Raw genomic sequence first — 20173 nt, 5'->3', positions numbered from 1 at the left:
TCAGTAGCATCCTCTGACCTTGAAGATGAAAAGTTATGGAAATCTTTATCCTACGTCATACCTGCTGGCCACAGTGGAGCGGGTAATTCGAATCCTTCGCCGTAAAGCATCGTGTCCTCATAACTTCTTCATACAATGTCCTATCTCGGCCAAATCTCTCAGGAATGCAGAGGGAGTCGCCCTGATGAGATCTGTGCAGGCATGGGGCGTGGCCATGATGTGTGGGCTCTGTAGCGCCCCCTATTGTGATGCCCCGCCTCCTACTTGTAACATAGAAGGACAAAAATTGGTACGCATATTCCTCATGACCGGACGCACAAAAAACCCATTTGGACTCCTAGTGTCAGTCCAACAGGAAAGCAGTCATTTAGATGTGTGGCGGCATTTTTGTCCAAATCATGCCTACTTTGAAAATTATCTTGTCCTGGAGCTTAAACACCACAGTTTTCAAATTAACTCAGTCATTTTCTTCATGCCTCGAAGAACAAAAGTTATTAAAATCATTCAGCTGTGCCAAGGTTAAGTTGGCGGTGCGGTGGAAACCATTTTGTCCTCACGCCGTCAAGCATCGAGACTTTATAACTTCAACATACAATGTCCTATCCACACCAAACTGCTCGTAACTGTAGAGGCTGTCTCCCAAAACAAATCTTAGCGTCAATAATTAGTCTGCCATTTTGCTTTTGGCCGCCATGTTGAATAATGCCAATCTTCGTACTTAAATTATCTCCTCCTACAGATGTAACACCACCGACTTCAAAGTCACTCAGTAGCATCCTCTGACCTTGAAGATGAAAAGTTATTGAAATCTTTATCCTACGTCATTCCTGCTGACAGTTGCGGAGCCCGCCATAACAATCCTTCGTCATGAAGCATCAAGTCCTGATAACTCCTTCATACTATTTCCTATCTAGGCCAAATCTAGAGGGAATCGAGAGGGAGTCCCCATGAATAGATCTGTGCATCAATACTCTGTCATATCCATAGCCCTACCCACTGGAAACATAAATTAGTTTTAATCTCATTCCATTAGGGCTCCTACAAGCTGTGAGTGACACAAGTCGCCACTAGATGGCAGTGTTGTCTTTCAAGTCACAGGTGTCCTTTGTACTTAGCTACCTCTGGATAACCTCTAGATAATTTCATTCCATGGAAGGAAGTCAGCCTCAAATTTATCAGATTTTATTGAAACTTCAAAATGTGGCTGCATGCACTTTATGGAATAAAAACTAGCAAACAAAGGAGAACTTAGATCAAAAGCATGACATTCATAGACTGCCATAAATACATTTTTGAAAGGAGGCAAGTGAAGAATCATTTGACACTCATTTATCTGCATTGATCACAAACATAGTCAGATGTACATGGCATTTGCAGATAGTTTTGTCTAAATTGCACATTACAACATGGAATAATTGAAGGGTAATGTTTAGAGCCACATAATGGATAAGTCAGTGGTAGTAAGCCACAGCACACAATTTTTCAATCAAGCCAATTTGCTAAGAATGCCATTTGTGTGTTGTGTCTGCCCTGTCAGTGTGGCACAAAACAAGATGTTTGTAGTAGTGATTCCGACCAACTTTTCCACGATGAACACAGTGGCTGCCCCTGCCATTTTAAACAACTGAGTCATTTCTTTGGTTAAAAGTCCCATATTATACTGTTTTTCATCAATGTCACACAGCTGTCAGAGGTCCAACAACTCTGTATTTGTTATTACCCCAAACACATCCGTGGTCCTGCATTCCTATGAAGGTAGATTTGTGTCTTTATTATTCAATCAAAAAAAAGTTTGCTTCAATCAAAATATATATTTTCAATGGAAAAAACCTTCACTTCAATCAAAAAAAAAACCTTTTCAAACAAAGAAAAAAAGTGTTTGAATGCAAAAATATAGTTGAGACTCAAAAAAATGCATTTGAACACTGTTTTTCTTTGACTGAAAATGTTTTTCATGTTTGAAGCAACTTTTTTGATTGAAGTAATACTGTTTTGTGTTGTTATGGGTAGGACATTTGTGTCTTAATTATTCAATCCCCAAAAAGTTGCTTCAATCAAAAAAAATATTTTCAATCAAAGAAAAAACTGTTCAAATGCAAAAATAAAATTTAATCCCCCCCCCCCCCCCCCCAAAATAAATAAATAAAATAATTTGAAGTGTTGTTGTTTTTTATTGAAAATATTTTTTTCGATTTGAAGTGATTTTTTCTTTGAATGAAGTGAAAAAAGTTTTGAGGTCGTGTTTTTTAAATTGAATTATTTTGACACAAACATCCCGCAGTGGGCGGGTGCTTCCCCATTGGTCAGACATGTTTGAGTGACAAGTGGCTACACCAATGACGTCTTTCTGACAAGGGAGTCATGGCCGCCAGCAAGCCAGGGAGCAGTGGTGCTGGAGTTGTTAACTACAGCATTAAAATGATTGGTGTCATGTTATTTGCCTACTCTGTTTGATATTTCAATTAAACATGAAGCTTGCTAACTTAGTTCACGTTGACTAATTTGTGTGATGGTGTTAGATATCTAACGCCGTCATATTGTTAGGCAGGCTAGCTAATAACGTTAGCCGATGGCCCTGCACACTGAATGACCTAAGTACAGAGGCTTGCTATGTGCTAGTGCAATGCTATGTTATAATAAGTAACGTCATTAGTGGTCAAACAACAGTCCACAGGCCAACTGTTGCCCGCAGCGCTGCCTGTTTAGCAGCAACAGATCATGCAGAGCCTGAGTCTATCTTCTCACACAGCCCAGTGCAGTGACTGCGGTCAAGCCAGCCGTGAACAACGACCGAGCAACGGGGCTTAAGCCGCGGCGTGTTTGGACGGCGGCACGCCCCGACGTGCGCGCGGACTGCGAGGGCCCGTTCATCACTGCTCGCAGTTTTAATTAGGGCCCGAGCAGGTCATCGACCTGTGAGGTCCCTATTGAAATTGGAAAAATTCTTCTTCTTATTATTATTCTTCTGCGCTTTAACTGCAGTTTTGGGAGCCTCAGCATACCCAAAAACTCACCAAATTTGGAATATGCGTCACGTTAAGCGAAACATTTGATAATTTAATGTTGTTGGGCAAGGTCGTGACATGCGGGCTCTGTAGCGCCCCCTAATGTTTATCTCCGCCTCCCACAAGTGCGTAGAAGAACGAAATTCAATACGCAGATTCCTCATTACCAGACGCACAAAAAACCCATTTGGACCCCTAGTGTCAGTCCAACAGGAAGTCAGCAATTTAGATGTGTGGCGGCGTTTTTGTCCAATTCATGCCTACTTTGAAAAATATCTTGTCCTAGAGCTTAAACACCACAGTCTTCAAATTAACTCAGTAATTTTCTTCATGCCTTGGAGAGCAAAAGTTATGGAATTCATTCAGCTGCGCCAAACTTTAGTGGGCGGGGCCGTGGAAACAATTTTTTCCTCACGCCATCAAGCATCGAGACTTTATAACTTCAACATACAATTTCCTATCCACACCAAACTGCTTTTAACTGTAGAGGCTGTCTCCCCGAACAAATCTCAGCATCAATACTTAGTCTGCCATTTTGCTTTTGGCCGCCATGTTGAAATATCGCCAATCTTCGTACTTAAATTATCTCCTCCTACAGATGTAACACCACTGACTTCAAAGTCACTCAGTAGCATCCTCTGACCTTGAAGATGAAAGTTATGGAAATCTTTATCCTACGTCATACCTGCTGGCCACAGTGGACCGGTCAATTCAAATCCTTCGCCGTAAAGCATCGTGTCCTCATAACTTCTTCATACAATGTCTTATCTCGGCCAAATCTCTCAGGAATGCAGAGGGAGTCGCCCTGATGAGATCTGTGTAGTCATGGGGCGTGGCCGTGACGCTTGGGCTCTGTAGCGCCCCCTATTGTGATGCCCCGCCTCCTACTTGTAACATAGAAGGACGAAAATTGGTACGCATATTCCCCATGACCGGACGCACAAAAAACCCATTTGGACTCCTAGTGTCAGTCCAACAGGAAGGCAGTCATTTAGATGTGTGGCGGCGTTTTTGTCCAAATCATGCCTACTTTGAAAATTATCTTGTCCTAGAGCTTAAACACCACAGACTTTAAATTAACTCAGGAATTTTCTTCATGCCTCGAAGAACAAAAGTTATGGAAATCATTCTGCTGCGCCAAGGTTAAGTTGGCGGTGCGGTGGAAACCATTTTGTCCTCACGCCGTCAAGCATCGAGGCTTTATAACTTCAACATAAAATGTCCTATCCACACCAAACTGCTCGTAACTGTAGAGGCTGTCTCCCCGAACAAATCTCAGCATCAATAATTAGTCTGCCATTTTGCTTTTGGTCGCCATGTTGAATTATGCCAATCTTCGTACTTAAATGATCTCCTCCTACAGATGTAACACCACAGACTTCAAAGTCACTCAGTAGCATCCTCTGACCTTGAAGATGAAAAGTTATGGAAATCTTTATCCTACGTCATACCTGCTGGCAGTTGCGGAGCCCGCCATAACAATCCTTCGCCATGAAGCATCAAGTCCTGATAACTCCTTCATACTATTTTCTAGCTCGGCCAAATCTAGAGGGAATCTAGAGGGAGTCGCCCCGGAATAGATCTGTGCATCAATACTGTGTCATATCCATAGCCCTACCCACTGGAAACATAAATTAGTTTTAATCTCATTCCATTAGGGCTCCTACAAGCTGTGAGTGACACAAGTCGCCACTAGATGGCAGTGTTGTCTTTCAAGTCACAGGTGTCCTTTGTGGTTAGCAACCTCTGGATAACCTCTAGATAATTTCATTCCATGGCAGGAAGTCAGCCTCAAATTTATCAGATTTTATTGAAACTTCAAAATGTGGCTGCATGCACTTTATGGAATAAAAACTAGCAAACAAAGGAGAACTTAGATCAAAAGCATGACATTCATAGACAGCCATAAATACATTTTTGAAAGAAGGCAAGTGAAGCATCATTTGACACTCATTTATCTGCATTGATCACAAACATAGTCAGATGTACATGGCATTTGCAGGTAGTTTTGTCTAAATTGCACATTACAACATGGAATAATTGAAGGGTAATGTTTAGAGCCACATAATAGATAAGTCAGTGGTAGTAAGCCACAGCACACAATGTTTAAATAAGCCAGTTTGATAAGAATGCCATTTGTGTGTTGGGTCTGCCCTGTCAATGTGGCACACAACAAGATGTCTGTAGTTGTGATTCTGCCCAACTTTTCCGCGATGAACGCAGTGGCTTCCCCTGAGATTTGAAACGACTGAGTGATTTCTTTGGTCAAATAACACAGAACACATCTGTAGTTAACAGTCAGTATGTCAAGCCATCGTGCTGTTTCGCATACTTTGCCTCTGCTAATGTTATGTTGGACATTGTTCTGCTTATTCCAATGATAATAAAATACTGCATTCAGCTTTCTAGCCCTTTCAGACATTCTTTATTACCGACAGGAGGAACAGCCCACCAAATCGTAGGAAAAACTGAAATGGAAGGTGTTGTGGGGGTAGCCCCACGGCGGCGTCCGTCGACAGCAGCACGCCCCGACGTGCGCATGGACTGCGAGGGCCCGTTCATCACTGCTTGCAGTTTTAATTGTTCTTTGTTATTATTTTTCCGTTGCGTTTTAACTGCAATTTTGGAGGCCTGAACATACCCAAAAACTCGCCAAATTTGGAATATACGTCACATCTGGCGAAAAATTTGATAATTTGATGTTGTTGGGCGTGGTCGTGACCTGCGGGCTCTGTTGCGCCCCCTAATGTTCAGCCCCGCCTCCCACAAGTGCGTAGAAGAACGAAATTCAATACGCAGATTCTTCATGACCAGACGCACAAACAACCCATTTGGACCCCTAGTGTCAGTCCAACAGGAAGTCAGCCATTTTGATGTGTGGCGGCGTTTTTGTCCAATTCATGCCTACTTTGAAAATTATCTTGTCCTAGAGCTTAAACACCTCAGTCTTCAAATTAACTCAATTATTTTCTTCATGCCTTCAAGAACAAAAGTTATGGAAATCATTCAGCTGCGCCAAACTTTAGTGGGCGGGGCGGTGGAAACCATTTTTTCCTCACGCCGTCAAGCATCGAGGCTTTATAACTTCAACATACAATTTCCTATCCACACCAAACTGCTCGTAACTGTAGAGGCTGTCTCCCCGAACAAATCTCAGCATCAATACTAAGTCTGCCATTTTGCTTTTGGCCGCCATTTTGAAATATTGCCAATCTTCGTACTTAAATTATCTCCTCCTACAGATGTAACACCACCAACTTCAGAGTCACTCAGTAGCATCCTCTGACCTTGAAGATGAAAAGTTATGGAAATCTTTATCCTACGTCATACCTGCTGGCCGCAGTGGAGCGGTCAATTCAAATCCTTCGCCGTAAAGCATCATGTCCTCATAACTTCTTCATACAATGTCCTATCTCGGCCAAATCTCTCAGGAATGCAGAGGGAGTCGCCCTGATGAGATCTGTGTTGTCATGGGGCGTGGCCGTAACCTGCGGGCTCTGTAGTGACCCCTATTGTGATGCCCTGCCTCATACTTGTACATAGAAGGACGAAAATTGGTACGCATATTCATCATGACCAGACGCACAAAAAACCCATTGGATGCTTACTCTTAGTCCAACAGGAAGTCAGTTATTTTGATGTGTGGCGGCATTTTGGACAAATTCATGCCTACTTTGAAAATTATCTTGTCCTAGAGCTTAAACACCACAGTCTTCACATTAACTCAGTTATCTTCTTCATGCCTTGAAGAACAAAAGTTATGGAAATCATTCAGCTGTGTCAAACCTGGTGGGCGTGACGGCGGATGGCATTTTTCCCCTTTGCGGTCAAGCATCAAATCCTTATACCTCCCGCATGCAATGACCCATCTCCACAAAATTCCTCATAAATGTAGACAGTCATGCCCTGAATACATCTAGACATTCATTCAAAGTCGGCCATTTTGAATTTGGCGGCCTTTATGAAATATTGCCATGCATCATACTTTCACGTCTTCCTCCTGCAGACTGGACACCACAGACTTCACAGTCAGTAAGTACACTCCTCAGACCATGCCAAAGACACGCTAGGAAAATCTTTATCCTACGTCATACCTGCTGGCCGTGGCGGTGCCCGCCATAAAAATCCTTCGTCATGAAGCATCGAGTCCAAATAACTTCTTCATACAATTTCCTATCTCGGCCAAATCTCTCAGGAATCTAGAGGGAGTCGCCATGAATAGATCTGTGCATCAATACTGTGTCATATCCATAGCGCCACCCACTGGACACAGGACGTCAGACAAACATCATCCGATTGACATGACGTTCACTGCTTGTTTTCTCCCCGTCATGACATGCTTGTAACAGGTGAGCGCACAATCCGACAACGCCGCAGCCCGACACGCGCGGACTGCGAGGGCCCGTTCATCACTGCTTGCAGTTTTAATTGTTTTTGTGTTTGTCTCCTGTGTTCTGCTCTTCTCCTCCCTCTCCTCTGGAAGCCACTGATGGGCGTGGTCACGGAGGACACTGCCGACGCACCTGCAGCTCATCGCCTGCAAACAGCTCACCTATTTAGACTCGGACCAGCCTTCCAGACCCCACCGGATTGTTGTATCAGCTCTGTGAGAAACGACAGCCAACCTCGTAACCCTCGAGTTATTTAGCGTATTGCTAATTCTGTTTTGCCCTGTCTTGCCTCAGACTACCAGCCCTGAGCCCGTATCCAGTCTGCCTGCCAGCATCGCCGACCTCGAGCCTGGAGCCAGAACACTACCATCACTCACTGATGCCACAGAAACGCCAGCCTCACCAACCTCCATCAGATCTGTGCATATTCTCAATAAATCTCCTTGTATTCTACCTAAACCTGTGTCTGCATCTGAGTCCCTGGTCCCCAGACCTGACACCTAAATTATCTACCATAAGCTCCACTAAACAGCCGGTCATTGGAAACTGCTCCAATGAGCTTAAAACCCTCAAATTTGGCTTTATTAATATTAGATCACTGTCAACCAAAGCCTTACTGATGAATGATTTGATCACTGAGCATAAGCTGGACATGATTGGCTTATGTAAAACTGGCTGAAACCTAGTCCTTTTCTGCCATTAAATAAGGCCTCTCCTCCTGACTATAATTATGCCCATGTTGTTCTGGCCTCTAAACAAGGGGGAGGTGTTGCCCTAATCTGCAAATCTATTTTTAGTTTAAGCTCCAACCAGGATATTAAATTTACTTCATTTGAGGCTCTGGTTTTAAAACCATCCTCATCAAATAGTAACAGCCTTGTCCAGGGAACAGGCTTTCCCCTGGTTGTACTGTACAGACCTCCAGGACCTTACTCCCAAGTCCTAGAAGAATTCAGTGAATTTATTGCAGATCTTGTGATTCGCTCAGATAAAATCCTAATTATTGGGGATTTCAGTATCCACTTAAACAAGCCCTTTGACCCTCTAGGGAAAGCTTTTTTGAGACTTCTTGATATTTCCAACTTTATTCACCTTGTCCATGAACCCACTCATTCCAGTGGCAACACTCTGGATTTGATAATTTCCCATGGACTAGATGTGTCAGCCCTGGACGTCACTTCTGTCTCCTCTGCTGTGTCGGACGACTCTCTCATTACATTTGAAGCATCATTAGCCTGTCCCTATGTCAGTGACACAAATGTTTTTACTTCTCGTCATATCAGCTCGGCAATCACAGCGACGCTCAGTGATAAAGTGCCCGGGGTCCTGGCTCCTTTTGCGACTGTGACAAAACCTGTGGAAAGTCTCACAAACCGGTCTCTACCAAGACAAGATGACCACAGAAATCTACTCCGTGGTTTACTGATGAAACCCGAGATCTCAAGCAGGCCTGCTGGAAAATGGCACAGCGTAAATCTAAATTGGACGTTTTTTATCTTGCTTGGCGTGATAGTGTACTAAATTATAAGCATGCTCTAAATACTGCTAGAACAGCATATTTCTCCAGCCTAATAAACAATAATAAACACAATCCAAGATTTCTCTTCAACACGGTGGCTAATATCCAGAGGTGTCAAAAGTACTCACATTTGGTACTTAAGTAGTTACTTGTGTAAGAAATTACTCTAGTAAAAGTAGAAGTACTGATTCAGCTCCTTTACTCAAGTAAAAGTAAAAAAAGTACAGGCTCCGAAATGTACTTAAGTGCAAAAGAAAAAAGTCTTTTTTGCCGTCAATGAAACACAATACCTCTTTTGATAACTCAACAAAATGAAAAGTTCTTGGCACACAAAATAGGATAGTTTTTTTTCCTTTATTAACAACCTGCACAGTTCTGGTACAGAGAACAATAAATAAATCACTGGTCTGTTTGCTGCAAGTTAAATTTCAGACAGAATAACCAAGACTGAATTGACCAGAGGTCCTCCATGAGCACCTAGATAATTCAGCTTTATAACAGCTTTGGTACTCTCAATACTATACTTAACATATTACTTTTAACAGAATTTGTATCTTTTAACACTTTATATAGAAAAACTTTTGTTTTGACAGGCTTAATTTACGTCAATGTGCAAATCAGTTTTCCATTTCAGCAACAGAACTTAAAACAATATGATCAACATGGAAACTATTTTAATCAAGTTGATATTCACTCATCTCTACAGGAATCCCACAATTGTTTGTTTGGCCGATCTGGTTCTCAAAGTTCTTTGAATCCAGGCATGTACTTTTGGGTCTGAAAATCAGTCCTGCAGTGCTGAAAAGCCTCTCACAGACAGCTGAGGCAGGTAGAGGTGTGTTGAGCTTCAGTGACAAGTTGCAGACTGCTGGGAAAGATTTCAGGACATCCATGGTATCATCCGGGCAGGCCAGGTAGGACTCTAGCTTGGTTTCCTACAGTTTATGCTACTTGGATAGGCCTTCATCTGAGGTCGACTTCCTCCTCAAGGAAGGTGCAGTGAGGTTTTTGTGTCTCTCCAATAGGGCTGCAACTAACGATTATTTTGGTTGTCGACTAATCTATCGATTATTTTTTCGATTAGTCTATTAGTCACGATTATTTTGGCAGCATCTGTTTCGACTTTGGTTTTACCTCATATTCTCAGAGCAAATTAAAAAATATTGAAACACAACTGCATTTTTAAATTGTAATTTCATTACAATACATTACACATGTAATACACAGTAATACATTAAAGTGCAAGTTGTAAAATAAAAAACATAATGTACAAATAACAACTGAAAATAGCAGCAGTTAACAGTAATAAAAAACATTTTAAAAGTCCATTCTTTTTGAAATAGTGCTGCTAAGTCCAACATTTCAAATAAAGCTTGTAAATGTAAAACAAAAAAGAATTTCCAGCACAAATTACTGTGTAATTCACAGATTCTTCCAATTGCAGTTCAGGAATGCAACAACTGAAAATAGCAGCAGTTAACAGTAATAAAAAACATTTATAAAGTCCATTCTTTTTGAAATATTGCTGCCAAGTCCAACATTTCAAATAAAGCTTGTAAATGTAAAACAAAAAAGAATTTCCCGCACAAATTACTGTGTAATTCACAGATTCTCCAAATTGCAGTTCAGGAATGCAACAACTGAAAATAGCAGCAGTTAACAGTAATAAAAAACATTTATAAAGTCCATTCTTTTTGAAATAGTGCTGCTAAGTCCAACATTTCAAATAAAGCTTGTAAATGTAAAACAAAAAAGAATTTCCAGCACAAATTACTGTGTAATTCACAGATTCTTCAAATTGCAGTTCAGGAATGCAACAACTGAAAATAGCAGCAGTTAACAGTAATAAAACACATTTATAAAGTCCATTCTTTTTTAAATATTGCTGCCAAGTCCAACATTTCAAATTAATTAATTCAAGTAAATTTAAGTAATTCAATTCTTCAAATTGCAGTGCAGGAATGTGAGCATATCAACATGCTCTGGTATGAGGCTGGCTCTCTTCTTGGAGGTAATGTTCCCAGCAGCTGAGAACAGTCGCTCAGAAGGAGTAGAAGTAGCAGGAATGCACAAGAATGACCGGGCTAATGATGCAAGACTTGGATACTTTGCTTCATTTGACTTCCACCAAGACAGGGGATTCTCTGTCTTTGACAGAGGGTGCTCTCCAAAGTACATTAGTACCTGCAATAGGACAACAGATGAAAATTAGGCTTGTGAAATGGCATGGCATATTACAGTTGATGTTAAATGGTAATAAGAACTGTTCTTATTTGAAACATAAATCTTGCCTCGTTGGTGATAGCTTGGTTCTGAGCATACTGTTCAGCAGTCTCACTGTCACTGTCTGTTGAGGAATCACATCCAAACAGTGAATCAAGAGACCCATTTGAAGTTCTCTTAAAACATGTAATGGATTCCTCGTTCTCAGTGGCACACTGCTTCTTTGCAGTTTCTTCTTGCATGGACTGTGAGGCGAGAGATTGGACTTTACTTTGAACACTGAACCTCTCCTCTGGTGTCAGAAATTTCAGTTTCCGAAAACGAGGGTCTAGTGCAGCTGCAATGATCTGAGTGTCTGGGCTGTCATCTTTGACAGTGACTTCTCTGGACCAGCATGCAGTGGTCTCCTGTGAAGCAGCTGCCTGGAATGCCTGCACAGGAGCTGTTTCATAGGTGGTCTGAGTGGACTTCTGAAGCCCTCTGACCAGAGGAGGCAGGGCAGAGACGGTAACATAGGTTTCACCACTCAGGTAGACAGTGGCACTTTCAAAGGCCTGAAGAGCTTTTGCCAGTTCCTCTAGCAAGGCCCACTGGTCTGGTTTCAGGTCGAGATGCTGTTTCCCTCTCGGTGTTACTGTTGGGTCAGACAATGTTGCGGTCAGTGGCCATCTCTGTTCTAGCAGACGAGTCACCATGTGAAAGGTGCTATTCCACCTAGTAGAGACGTCTTGGATAAGTTTCTTCTCTGGGATCCCCATTTGTTTCTGTTTGGTCTTCAGCTTGCTTGAGGCTAGTTCACTTCTTTTGAAGTGCTCTACAAGACACCTTGCTGCTCCTAGTGCTTTAGTGATCTGAGGATGTTTCAGAGCATGACTGATCACCAATTGCAAAGTGTGGCCTGCACAGCAGACTGAATTCCACCCACGCTTTTCTTTCAAAATGTTTGCAGCCAGCACAACATTGGAGCCATTGTCATGGACAACAGCCACAATGTTGCTAGCAGGGACCTGAAACCTTGCAATGGCATGCTCAATCCATGCAGCAATGTTAACTCCAGTGTGTCGTTCTTCCAGCGGCATGGTGGTGAGGCAGAAGCTAGTGAGTTCCCAGTCATCACTTATAAAGTGACAAGTGATGCCAAGATATGCCTCTGTGGCAACACTGGTCCAGGCATCAGCTGTCAGGGCAATCTTGCTCTTAGTTAATTTAAGGACATCTATAATCTTGGCAGCAGCAGCTTCATACTTTTCCTCCATGAGCTTTGTAAAATGAGTTCTCGATGGCAAGGTGTAGCCTGGATGGAAGGTGTTAATCATCTGCTTGAAACCCTCATCCTCGACCATGGATATTGGCCTCATGTCATTGACTATCATGTTGAGGATGCTTTCTGTCAAGACTTGAGCCATTTGAGGGGTGCATGTGCCTCTTCTCATGACAAACTCATCCACACGCCTTTGCTTGGCACTGGCAGGGGAACTACTAAAAGAGAGAACAGAAAGAACAAAACAGAATTTTGTATCATTTAAGAAGCTGAAATCTATGCAACATGTTTTATCACATTGTAATGCCTAATACAGTTTTTAATTGATTACATATCTTACAAATGAATTATCATGATGTTATAAATCATTGCATTAAGTGAAGGTTTACTATTCAGTGTTTTATCCAATTTATATTATTACTGTTTTGTACTGATTTAAATATCCTACACATGAATTATTACTGATATCGTTAATGTCAGACAGAAACCTCTTATTTGTACACATTATTAACCAATGAATCCATTCAAAGAGCTCGTCTCCAGCTGGCCTCTTGTCTGATGACACATGGGGGAGGCATGGGTTCACAACAACCGCACTTGTTGTTATCGTCATTCGAGATCTGTTGCATTTTTAATGACTATGAATTTTAATAAATCACTTTTTGGTTGCACACTAAGGGATGAATATGTTTAAATACAGATGACCTGTCCTCATGCTGAAAACGTGACTTTTCGCACACATGACATCACTCTCTGCGGTGCAGGAAGAAAGCTAAAATATGTATTTTCACTAAGGAAAATGACAAAAATAATAGTAAAACACAGCTACTTGAATAAGTAACTTTAATCTGGTTACTGGTCTGGAAATATTAACACGTTAGATTACTCATTGCTGTAAAAAGTGGTCAGCTCATAATTACAGTTAATGTGTCTGGCCAGGCCGGGCTAGGACTCAACGTGCGCGGGCTCGGGTTGGGTCGGGCTTGATTTTTTGGGCCAGATCTACGCTACAGAGTCACACGTACATTTAACACCATATATTGAAGACAGAAGTTTTTCGCCTGACAGCGACGATATGCTCCAAATTCCTACAAAACAGGTAGGCTATGGCTATAACTCATTGATAAATAAGACAAATAACTTATCAGTTCAACTCGTGAACTTACCCGTCTGGCACACATGCCACCACAGCTCCTGGGTGTTTCCGTTTAAGGTGCTCATGCATGGCTGTAGTGCTGCCATGAAACGACAGCTGTGTTTCACACAGTTTGCACTTCACATGTTTCGCAGTTTTGTCAAAATGTTCCCACACCTTGGACGTTTTTGGTCTCGCTTTCCTCTCCGCAACACGTTCCGCCATCATTCATCTTCTTCGTCTTCTAATACTTCTTCTTCTACTGCTGCCACTTCTTCTTCCTCTGCAGAACCGTCTTTCTTCTTCTACGCCACACTGTGGTGCGCAAACTGCGCATTCTAGTAGCGGTGCTGAAGCGATTTGCTTCGGCTCAAATCTTTTTTTAAAAAATGATAATAATAATAATAAATACGATGCGTCGACAAATTTTTATTGTCGATGATATCGATTACGTCGACTAATCGTTGCAGCCCTACTCTCCAAGTGACTCACGTGCTTTCTGTAGGAGTGACAATACACACAAATAAGACACAGACGTACACAAAGATAAGAGAAAAGTGCTTCACCTGACAGAATTGTTATATAAATGTTTAACGTTGTCTTTCTGCGGAGTTGACGTAGATGATTAACAACTACTGGCACACAGGGAACGTTAGCCTTCAGACCTTTCGGCTTAAAAGCCTTTTCTGACAGAACATGTATTTATTTTAACCTAAATCACCATTCAACCCCTAAACCTCCCCAAGAGGGGCTTTCTTGCAGAGAGCCCTGAAGAGTAACGTCTCACAATAGTGGCAAAACGGCAATTAATTGAGGATTATTGGGTTGTTGTTTTTTTGAACTGAGCGCTAGCTAGTGTTAGCGCTATAGTATCAAAACAATGTGTTCCCATAGCATTGCTAACGTTGTAAACTGGCCTACAAGAAATGCTAAATGAGCTAATGATAACAACTGAAAATACACCTTACCTGGATGTGTTTATTCAGATTTGATGGAGAGTTCTTGAACGACAGAAGCTCGTAGTTTTTAGGTTGGCACAGGACACAACACATTCGCCATGAATCATTCTTGAAGCTGACAACCTCAAACAGTTCTCTTAAATAAGGTCATGAATGGGGAATGTCTTGCTTCTGATATGATGCGTCGTCGTTCCCTGGTTGGTTCACTTTCTTCCTCCATGTCGCTGCTGCAAGTTTTCTCTCTAACATAACCTGTAACTCACGGCGCTTCTCTCCACAGTTGACTTTCCCTCTCCAGGTAGTTACGTCTTACGTCGTGTCGTCAACCGCGGAGGGAAAAAAAAAAGAAAAAGTAACAAGCCTGTTTTGACAATGTAAGGAGTAGAAAGTACAAAAAAAATGTTTTTAAATGTAGGGAGTAAAAGGAAAAAGTTGTCAGAAAAATAAATACTCAAGTAAAGTACAGATACCTGGAAAATCTACTTAAGTACAGTAACAAAGTATTTTTACTTTGTTACTTGCCACCTCTGCTAATATCTCCCTTGAGATATTGTCTAAAATTGTCTCATCCTCAAAACCAACTATTTCCGTCCTGGACCACTTTCCTGCAAAACTGTTTAAAGAACTATGGCCAGCACTGGGACCTACAATGTTAAATATTGTTAACTCATCACCCATGACCGGTGTTGTCCCTTCTAGTTTTAAGTCTGCTGTACCTCAACCCAGGATCTCTAAATAACTATCTACCAGTATCCAACCTTCCCTTCTTCTCAAGAGTCTTAGAAAGAGTCGTGTCCCAACAACTTTCAGGCTACTTACTTAATAATCTCCTGGAACCTTTTCAGTCAGCTTTCAGATCCTGTCACTCCACCGAAACCGCCCTTACTAAAGTGGTAAATGACATTTTACTTACTTTAGACTCTAACTCTACCTCAGTGCTTATGTAACTGGATCTCAGCGCTGCATTTGATACTATAGATCATGGCATATTGTCAGACCGACTTGAAAGTCAATCTGGCATCTCTGGCCTGGCTCTAGTTGGCTAAAATCGTACCTGTCCGAAAGAAGATAAATGTGTTCCGTACAATGGTACTTCATCAACTTTTACTGCTGTGAAGTATGGAGTTCCACAGGGCTCTGTTCTAGGCCCTTTGCTCTTCTCTTTATATATTTCACCTCTCGGCCTAATTAATCTGAGTTATGGAATACACTTCCACTGCTATGTGGACGACACTCAGCGGTACGTGCCCATAAAAGCTGATGATAAATCTCAAATCATGAAATTAGAGACCTGCTTATACGCAGTGAAGAAATGGATGTCAGAAAACTTCCTGCTCCTAAATTTGGATAAAACGCAGAGACAGAGACACCATCGATAAGGTGACCATAACTCTCGACAACTGTGTTATTTCTCAAAGTTCAAACGTCAAGAATCTAGGTATTAATTTTGATTCTACACTGTCTTTTGATCAGCACATCAAAGAAATTACCAAGATTGCTTTCTACCACCTGCGCAATATAGCTGAAATTAGGTCCTTCCTGTCCACCACGGATGCAGAGATCCTGATTCATACTTTTGTTTCGTCTAGGCTGGATTATTGCAATGCATTATTTTTGGGTCTTCTTGCGTGAGAGCACTATAAGTCTTCAGATGGTTCACAATGCTGCAGCTAGAGTCTTAACATGTACAAGAAAATGTTATCATATTATACCAATCCTAGCGCCGCTGCACTACCTCCCAGTACATATAAAATCAGACTATAAGGTGCTGCTGATGACATACAACTGTATACGGCCCTGCCCCATCGTACATGTCAGATCTTATTAAACCATATATTCCAACTCGGGCATTACACTCTCAAAATTCAGGGCTCTTGATGGTTCTCAGGATCAAGAAGTCAGCTGGCTGCAGGGCTTTTTCCTCTGGAATAACCTCCCAGCTGACATCAGACAATCTGGCTCTGTTGACGCCTTTAAATCTAAACTCAAAACTCCTTCGATTTAGCCTTCAATTAGCACTTGATATCAATTGTAAGCTTACTCAGTGGGTAGGTGTCAGTCTCAATGAGTTCCTATAGTACTAGATTTTACAATGTGCGGCCGACAAGAAACAATCTGTTTTTTCCGATCAATATTGCATTTCCCTAACCTTTGTTTTTGTTTTCTGTTCCCACAAGCTGCAAGCTGTGTCTCACTCTACACTCTCTATAGCTTCCTCCTCTTCTCTCTCCTCCTCCTCTTTCTCCTCCTCCACTCTTTCATTCAGGCTCCCTTCTGATGAACCACGGCCCCCGGCTCCTGCTGCCTTAAAATACTGACTGATCTAGGTCGTCACACCCTGGGCTGGACCATTGCTCTCCTCTGCTTCACTATCTCCTCATATCTATATTTCTGTACATCTTGATGCCTCTCTCTATTACTAGTTATCTTGTGTGGCCTGCCCTCTTCCAGGTCACCATGGTGGACAGGGGGTCGTGTGGCTTGGGCACCACTTGGTGATGCCTCGTCCAGCTCAGTCGTCTCCTGGATCCACTCACTTTACATATAATTTGTATCAGACTTTATGTTAATGTAACTTGTAAACTAAAATCTGTTGCTCTTTTCTGTACACGCGTCATCTATTGCATGTCTGTCCATCCTGGAAGAGGGATCCCTCCTCTGTGGCTCTTCCTGAGGTTTCTTCCATTTTTTTTTATTTTTTTTTATCCTGTTAAAAGGGTCTTTTTTTCCGTCAACATGTGGAGTTTTTCCTCACTCGAATCGAGGGTCTAAGGACAGAGGATGTCGTTTACTGTACAGATTGTAAAGCCTATTGAGGCAATGTGATTGCGATTTTGGGCTATATGAATAAAATTGATTTGATTCGACTCAACAGACATCTTTTGTTTTGGAAGAGAAACCTCTAGTTGTAGAAGGTACATATATTAATTTTGGGTGGAAGTTGTTAAAAGCTCATTATGGGATTATGGTAAACCCCATGTTATGGGTTGTTTATTGGAAATAGGCTAAATATGTGCTTTTCATACAGGAAACAGCTACTGATACATGATGGTTACATGTCTTTAACCTGTCAATATGGCTGGTCATGTGACTGTGGCAACCACAGAAACTACAGAGATGTTAATAACATAGGAACTGATTTTACTATGTGATCTATGTTTACTAAATCATGAAGTCACCCAACACAGGAATTTCATAAAGATGTCTTCTTTTTAGACCTTATGATTTACCATCACTGGAATTTCCACGTTATTAAAATCAGAGCCAGCGTCTGCACACTGAGCAGAAAAAGCTTTTATTCCTGTGAGCAAAGGCACTCCTATGAACGCTGCACTTACGCGAAACGAAACCTCCCCATCTCGGTTTACCAGCTGTCTGGAAAAAGATGGTCAGGACTACACACACACACACACACACAGACACACACACACTGTCTATTTCTTCATGTGGGAAACAGCTGTTGAGGCCTTGAGGTGATGTAATGACTGATTCAAACTAAATCTCAACTTTCTATATGACGTGTGCGTGCGTGTGTGTGTTTGTGTGGACTGGGGTGGTAAGATGTCAGGTCTGTTTGGGGAAAAAATGATTCAGATGGACTGAGCTGAACAAAACAAAGGGCTCCAGCCTCAGAAAACGCACATATATAAAACCACAGTTCATGTGTGCGTGAGTGTATGTCTGCAGTCATGAAAAAAAACAAGTGTCAGCTAAAGTGTTTTGGATGAGCAGGTATAAAATTACGAATACAGAGCTGACTGTGAGTCAGCTGCTTGTGTAGCAGAAGATGATACACAGACTTCAGTTTAGTCTCTTTTTTGATTTTGAGGTATCGGTCTACATTAATCAACGCTACATTAACACTAACATGTTTTCATTTATGAGATATGGTGAGAAACACCTTTTCAGTCCAGATCGGCTCTGATCGACCTCAGTGAAGACTATGTCTGCATGTGGAAGGAGCAGCAACAGAAATGAGTATACCCGTGGGGTAGCATAACGTTGTCTACCTGAGGCCCCGTCCAGACGACAACGCCGTTTTGCGAAAACGCACATGTATCGTTTTGGCCGACCGTCCATACGGATCCTGAAAACGCAGCGCCTGAAAACGCACTTTTTTGAAAACGGGTCTCAGGGTGGAGAAATCCGAAAACGCAGCCCTCCCATTGTCATGTGGACGGCGAATCCGCATACTTTCCAAAACGATGACGCCATCCCCCCACCCCGCGACGTCCCATAACAACAACAACAATGGCGGCCTGCATGCTCGTGTTCGTGCTGCAGAAGATATTGAGCCTTTCTTGCAACTTACATGCCTTGTAGCTGAGTGTGAGCCGTAGCAGCAGTTCGACCTCATTACCGGTCCACACAAACGATTCTGGTTTCCTTGCACTAGCCATTTTCATCTTCTTCTTGCTGTGTTCGGTTTCTCCGTCTACTGTCTGTTTACAGCGCGCAAGCTTGATGCGCATGCTCCGTGTCTTCTTCTCCGTTTTTGGTGAATGTCAAGCGCCACCTATTGGCATGGAATATGAACTACAGCATTTTCGGTCGTTTTCAGTGAAGACGTGTGGACGCAAATATTCTTAAAACGATGACGAGGAAGACGGAGAAAAAAAAAGATCGTTTACACCCGTGTGGACGGCCCCTGAGTGATGAGGGAAGGCTCTGGAAAATCGCAAATGCATTTGGTCTATGGATTCATTTCAATACATTAATGTCCGATGTTTGTGTCACACCGCGGTGAGGGCTGTGTTTTGTCTTGTGAATTTCCGGTTTTATTTTGAAAAGTAACTCTCCTCTCGTTTCAGGTCATTTGCTCTTCCTCCTGTGTCACCGGTCTGGCGTCTTCCCTGATCCCTGACTGTTCCCACCTGTGTCATCCCTCCTCATGTGTACTTAAGGCCCCCACAAACCGCCCAGACGTCAAACTGCCTTATCCTACCACTCTGTTGCCTCTCGTCTGACCCGTTCGGCAGAAAAGTTGCACAGAACACACTGCCTCGACGTGCTGTCAGCTCCACAGTAGCATGTACATTCTGCACTTGCGTGAGATGCAATAAGCCGGTGGCTCTAGTGTTAAAGACGCTGGACTAGAGGTTTATGCACGCAACTCTCTTTACTTTCGATCAAAACGAAACTTTACTATTTCAGACTAAAACAGCTGTATACTAAACATTAGTGTTGTAGTACTCGAGACCGTTCTCGAGACCAATTTTTTGCTTACTCGGTCTCGTCTCGGTCTCCAAAGCAAAAATACTCGGTCTTGACTCGGTCTCGTCCTTCATTGGAAGGAGGGGGACTCGTAATTTTAGACCAAGACCAAAATCTGAAAGGACGCACTAAACTCACTATCCATGCGTCCCGGGGACGCACCTCATTTTTCCCATGAAAAACGATACATTGTGAACATTAAACAACTCGTGTTTAATCACAGTAACTGGCAAAAGAGACCTTGTTGTTAGCAGACCGGACAAGCGCTATTTAATCCTCTGCGCATCTACTCGGCGCAGACGTGATCCCCTGTACAAAGTATCGCGACATGCTAATTTAGCCGCTACCAAAACAACTAGCCTGTCACCGCTGATTTCCTTTCAACCAGGGGCGTCGCACCCGTGGGGGATGTGTGTGTTTTAACACCCACACTTTTCCCGGTGAGAGGGTTCAACATCCACACTTT

The 20173-nt window shown here is 42.3% G+C and overlaps 2 protein-coding genes across 6 annotated transcripts in view; both read right to left on the bottom strand.

Moving 5' to 3' along the window:
• Positions 1 to 20173, bottom strand: part of LOC115575590 (uncharacterized) — a 59648-nt gene that overhangs the window by 20466 nt on the left and 19009 nt on the right. The gene's annotated exons all lie outside the window — the stretch shown is intronic.
• On the bottom strand, positions 9251 to 18940 carry LOC115575582 (zinc finger BED domain-containing protein 1-like). Of its 5 annotated transcripts, none has more exons than XM_030407768.1 (5): positions 18806 to 18940; positions 14503 to 14854; positions 13566 to 14033; positions 11207 to 12617; positions 9251 to 11099 (listed from the first exon to the last, which is right to left on the bottom strand). In XM_030407768.1, the coding sequence occupies exons 3-5, from the start codon at positions 13760 to 13762 to the stop codon at positions 10851 to 10853; spliced, it is 1857 nt and encodes a 618-aa protein (XP_030263628.1). In that variant the 5' UTR covers positions 13763 to 14033; positions 14503 to 14854; positions 18806 to 18940; the 3' UTR covers positions 9251 to 10850. The 5 variants fall into 5 exon arrangements, with proteins under 5 accessions (XP_030263628.1, XP_030263632.1, XP_030263630.1 ...); XM_030407772.1 differs by having other exon boundaries at positions 11207 to 12614; XM_030407770.1 differs by having other exon boundaries at positions 14503 to 14801.

The sequence above is a fragment of the Sparus aurata genome, chromosome 23 (genome assembly GCF_900880675.1).
Source record: "Sparus aurata chromosome 23, fSpaAur1.1, whole genome shotgun sequence".
NCBI lineage: Eukaryota > Metazoa > Chordata > Actinopteri > Spariformes > Sparidae > Sparus > Sparus aurata.
The sequence above is the reverse complement of the archived record's forward strand: the minus strand, read 5'-3'. Positions and strand labels throughout refer to the sequence as shown.

Coding starts and splice junctions, on each gene's coding strand:
- LOC115575582 (XM_030407771.1), bottom strand. CDS start 13,762: ATGATGGCGGAACGTGTTGCGGAGAGGAAAGCGAGACCAAAAACGTCC. Junction 12,618..13,565: donor GTGGCATGTGTGCCAGACGG/GTAAGTTCACGA, acceptor TCTCTCTTTTAG/TAGTTCCCCTGCCAGTGCCA. Junction 11,100..11,206: donor ACCAAGCTATCACCAACGAG/GCAAGATTTATG, acceptor GTCCTATTGCAG/GTACTAATGTACTTTGGAGA.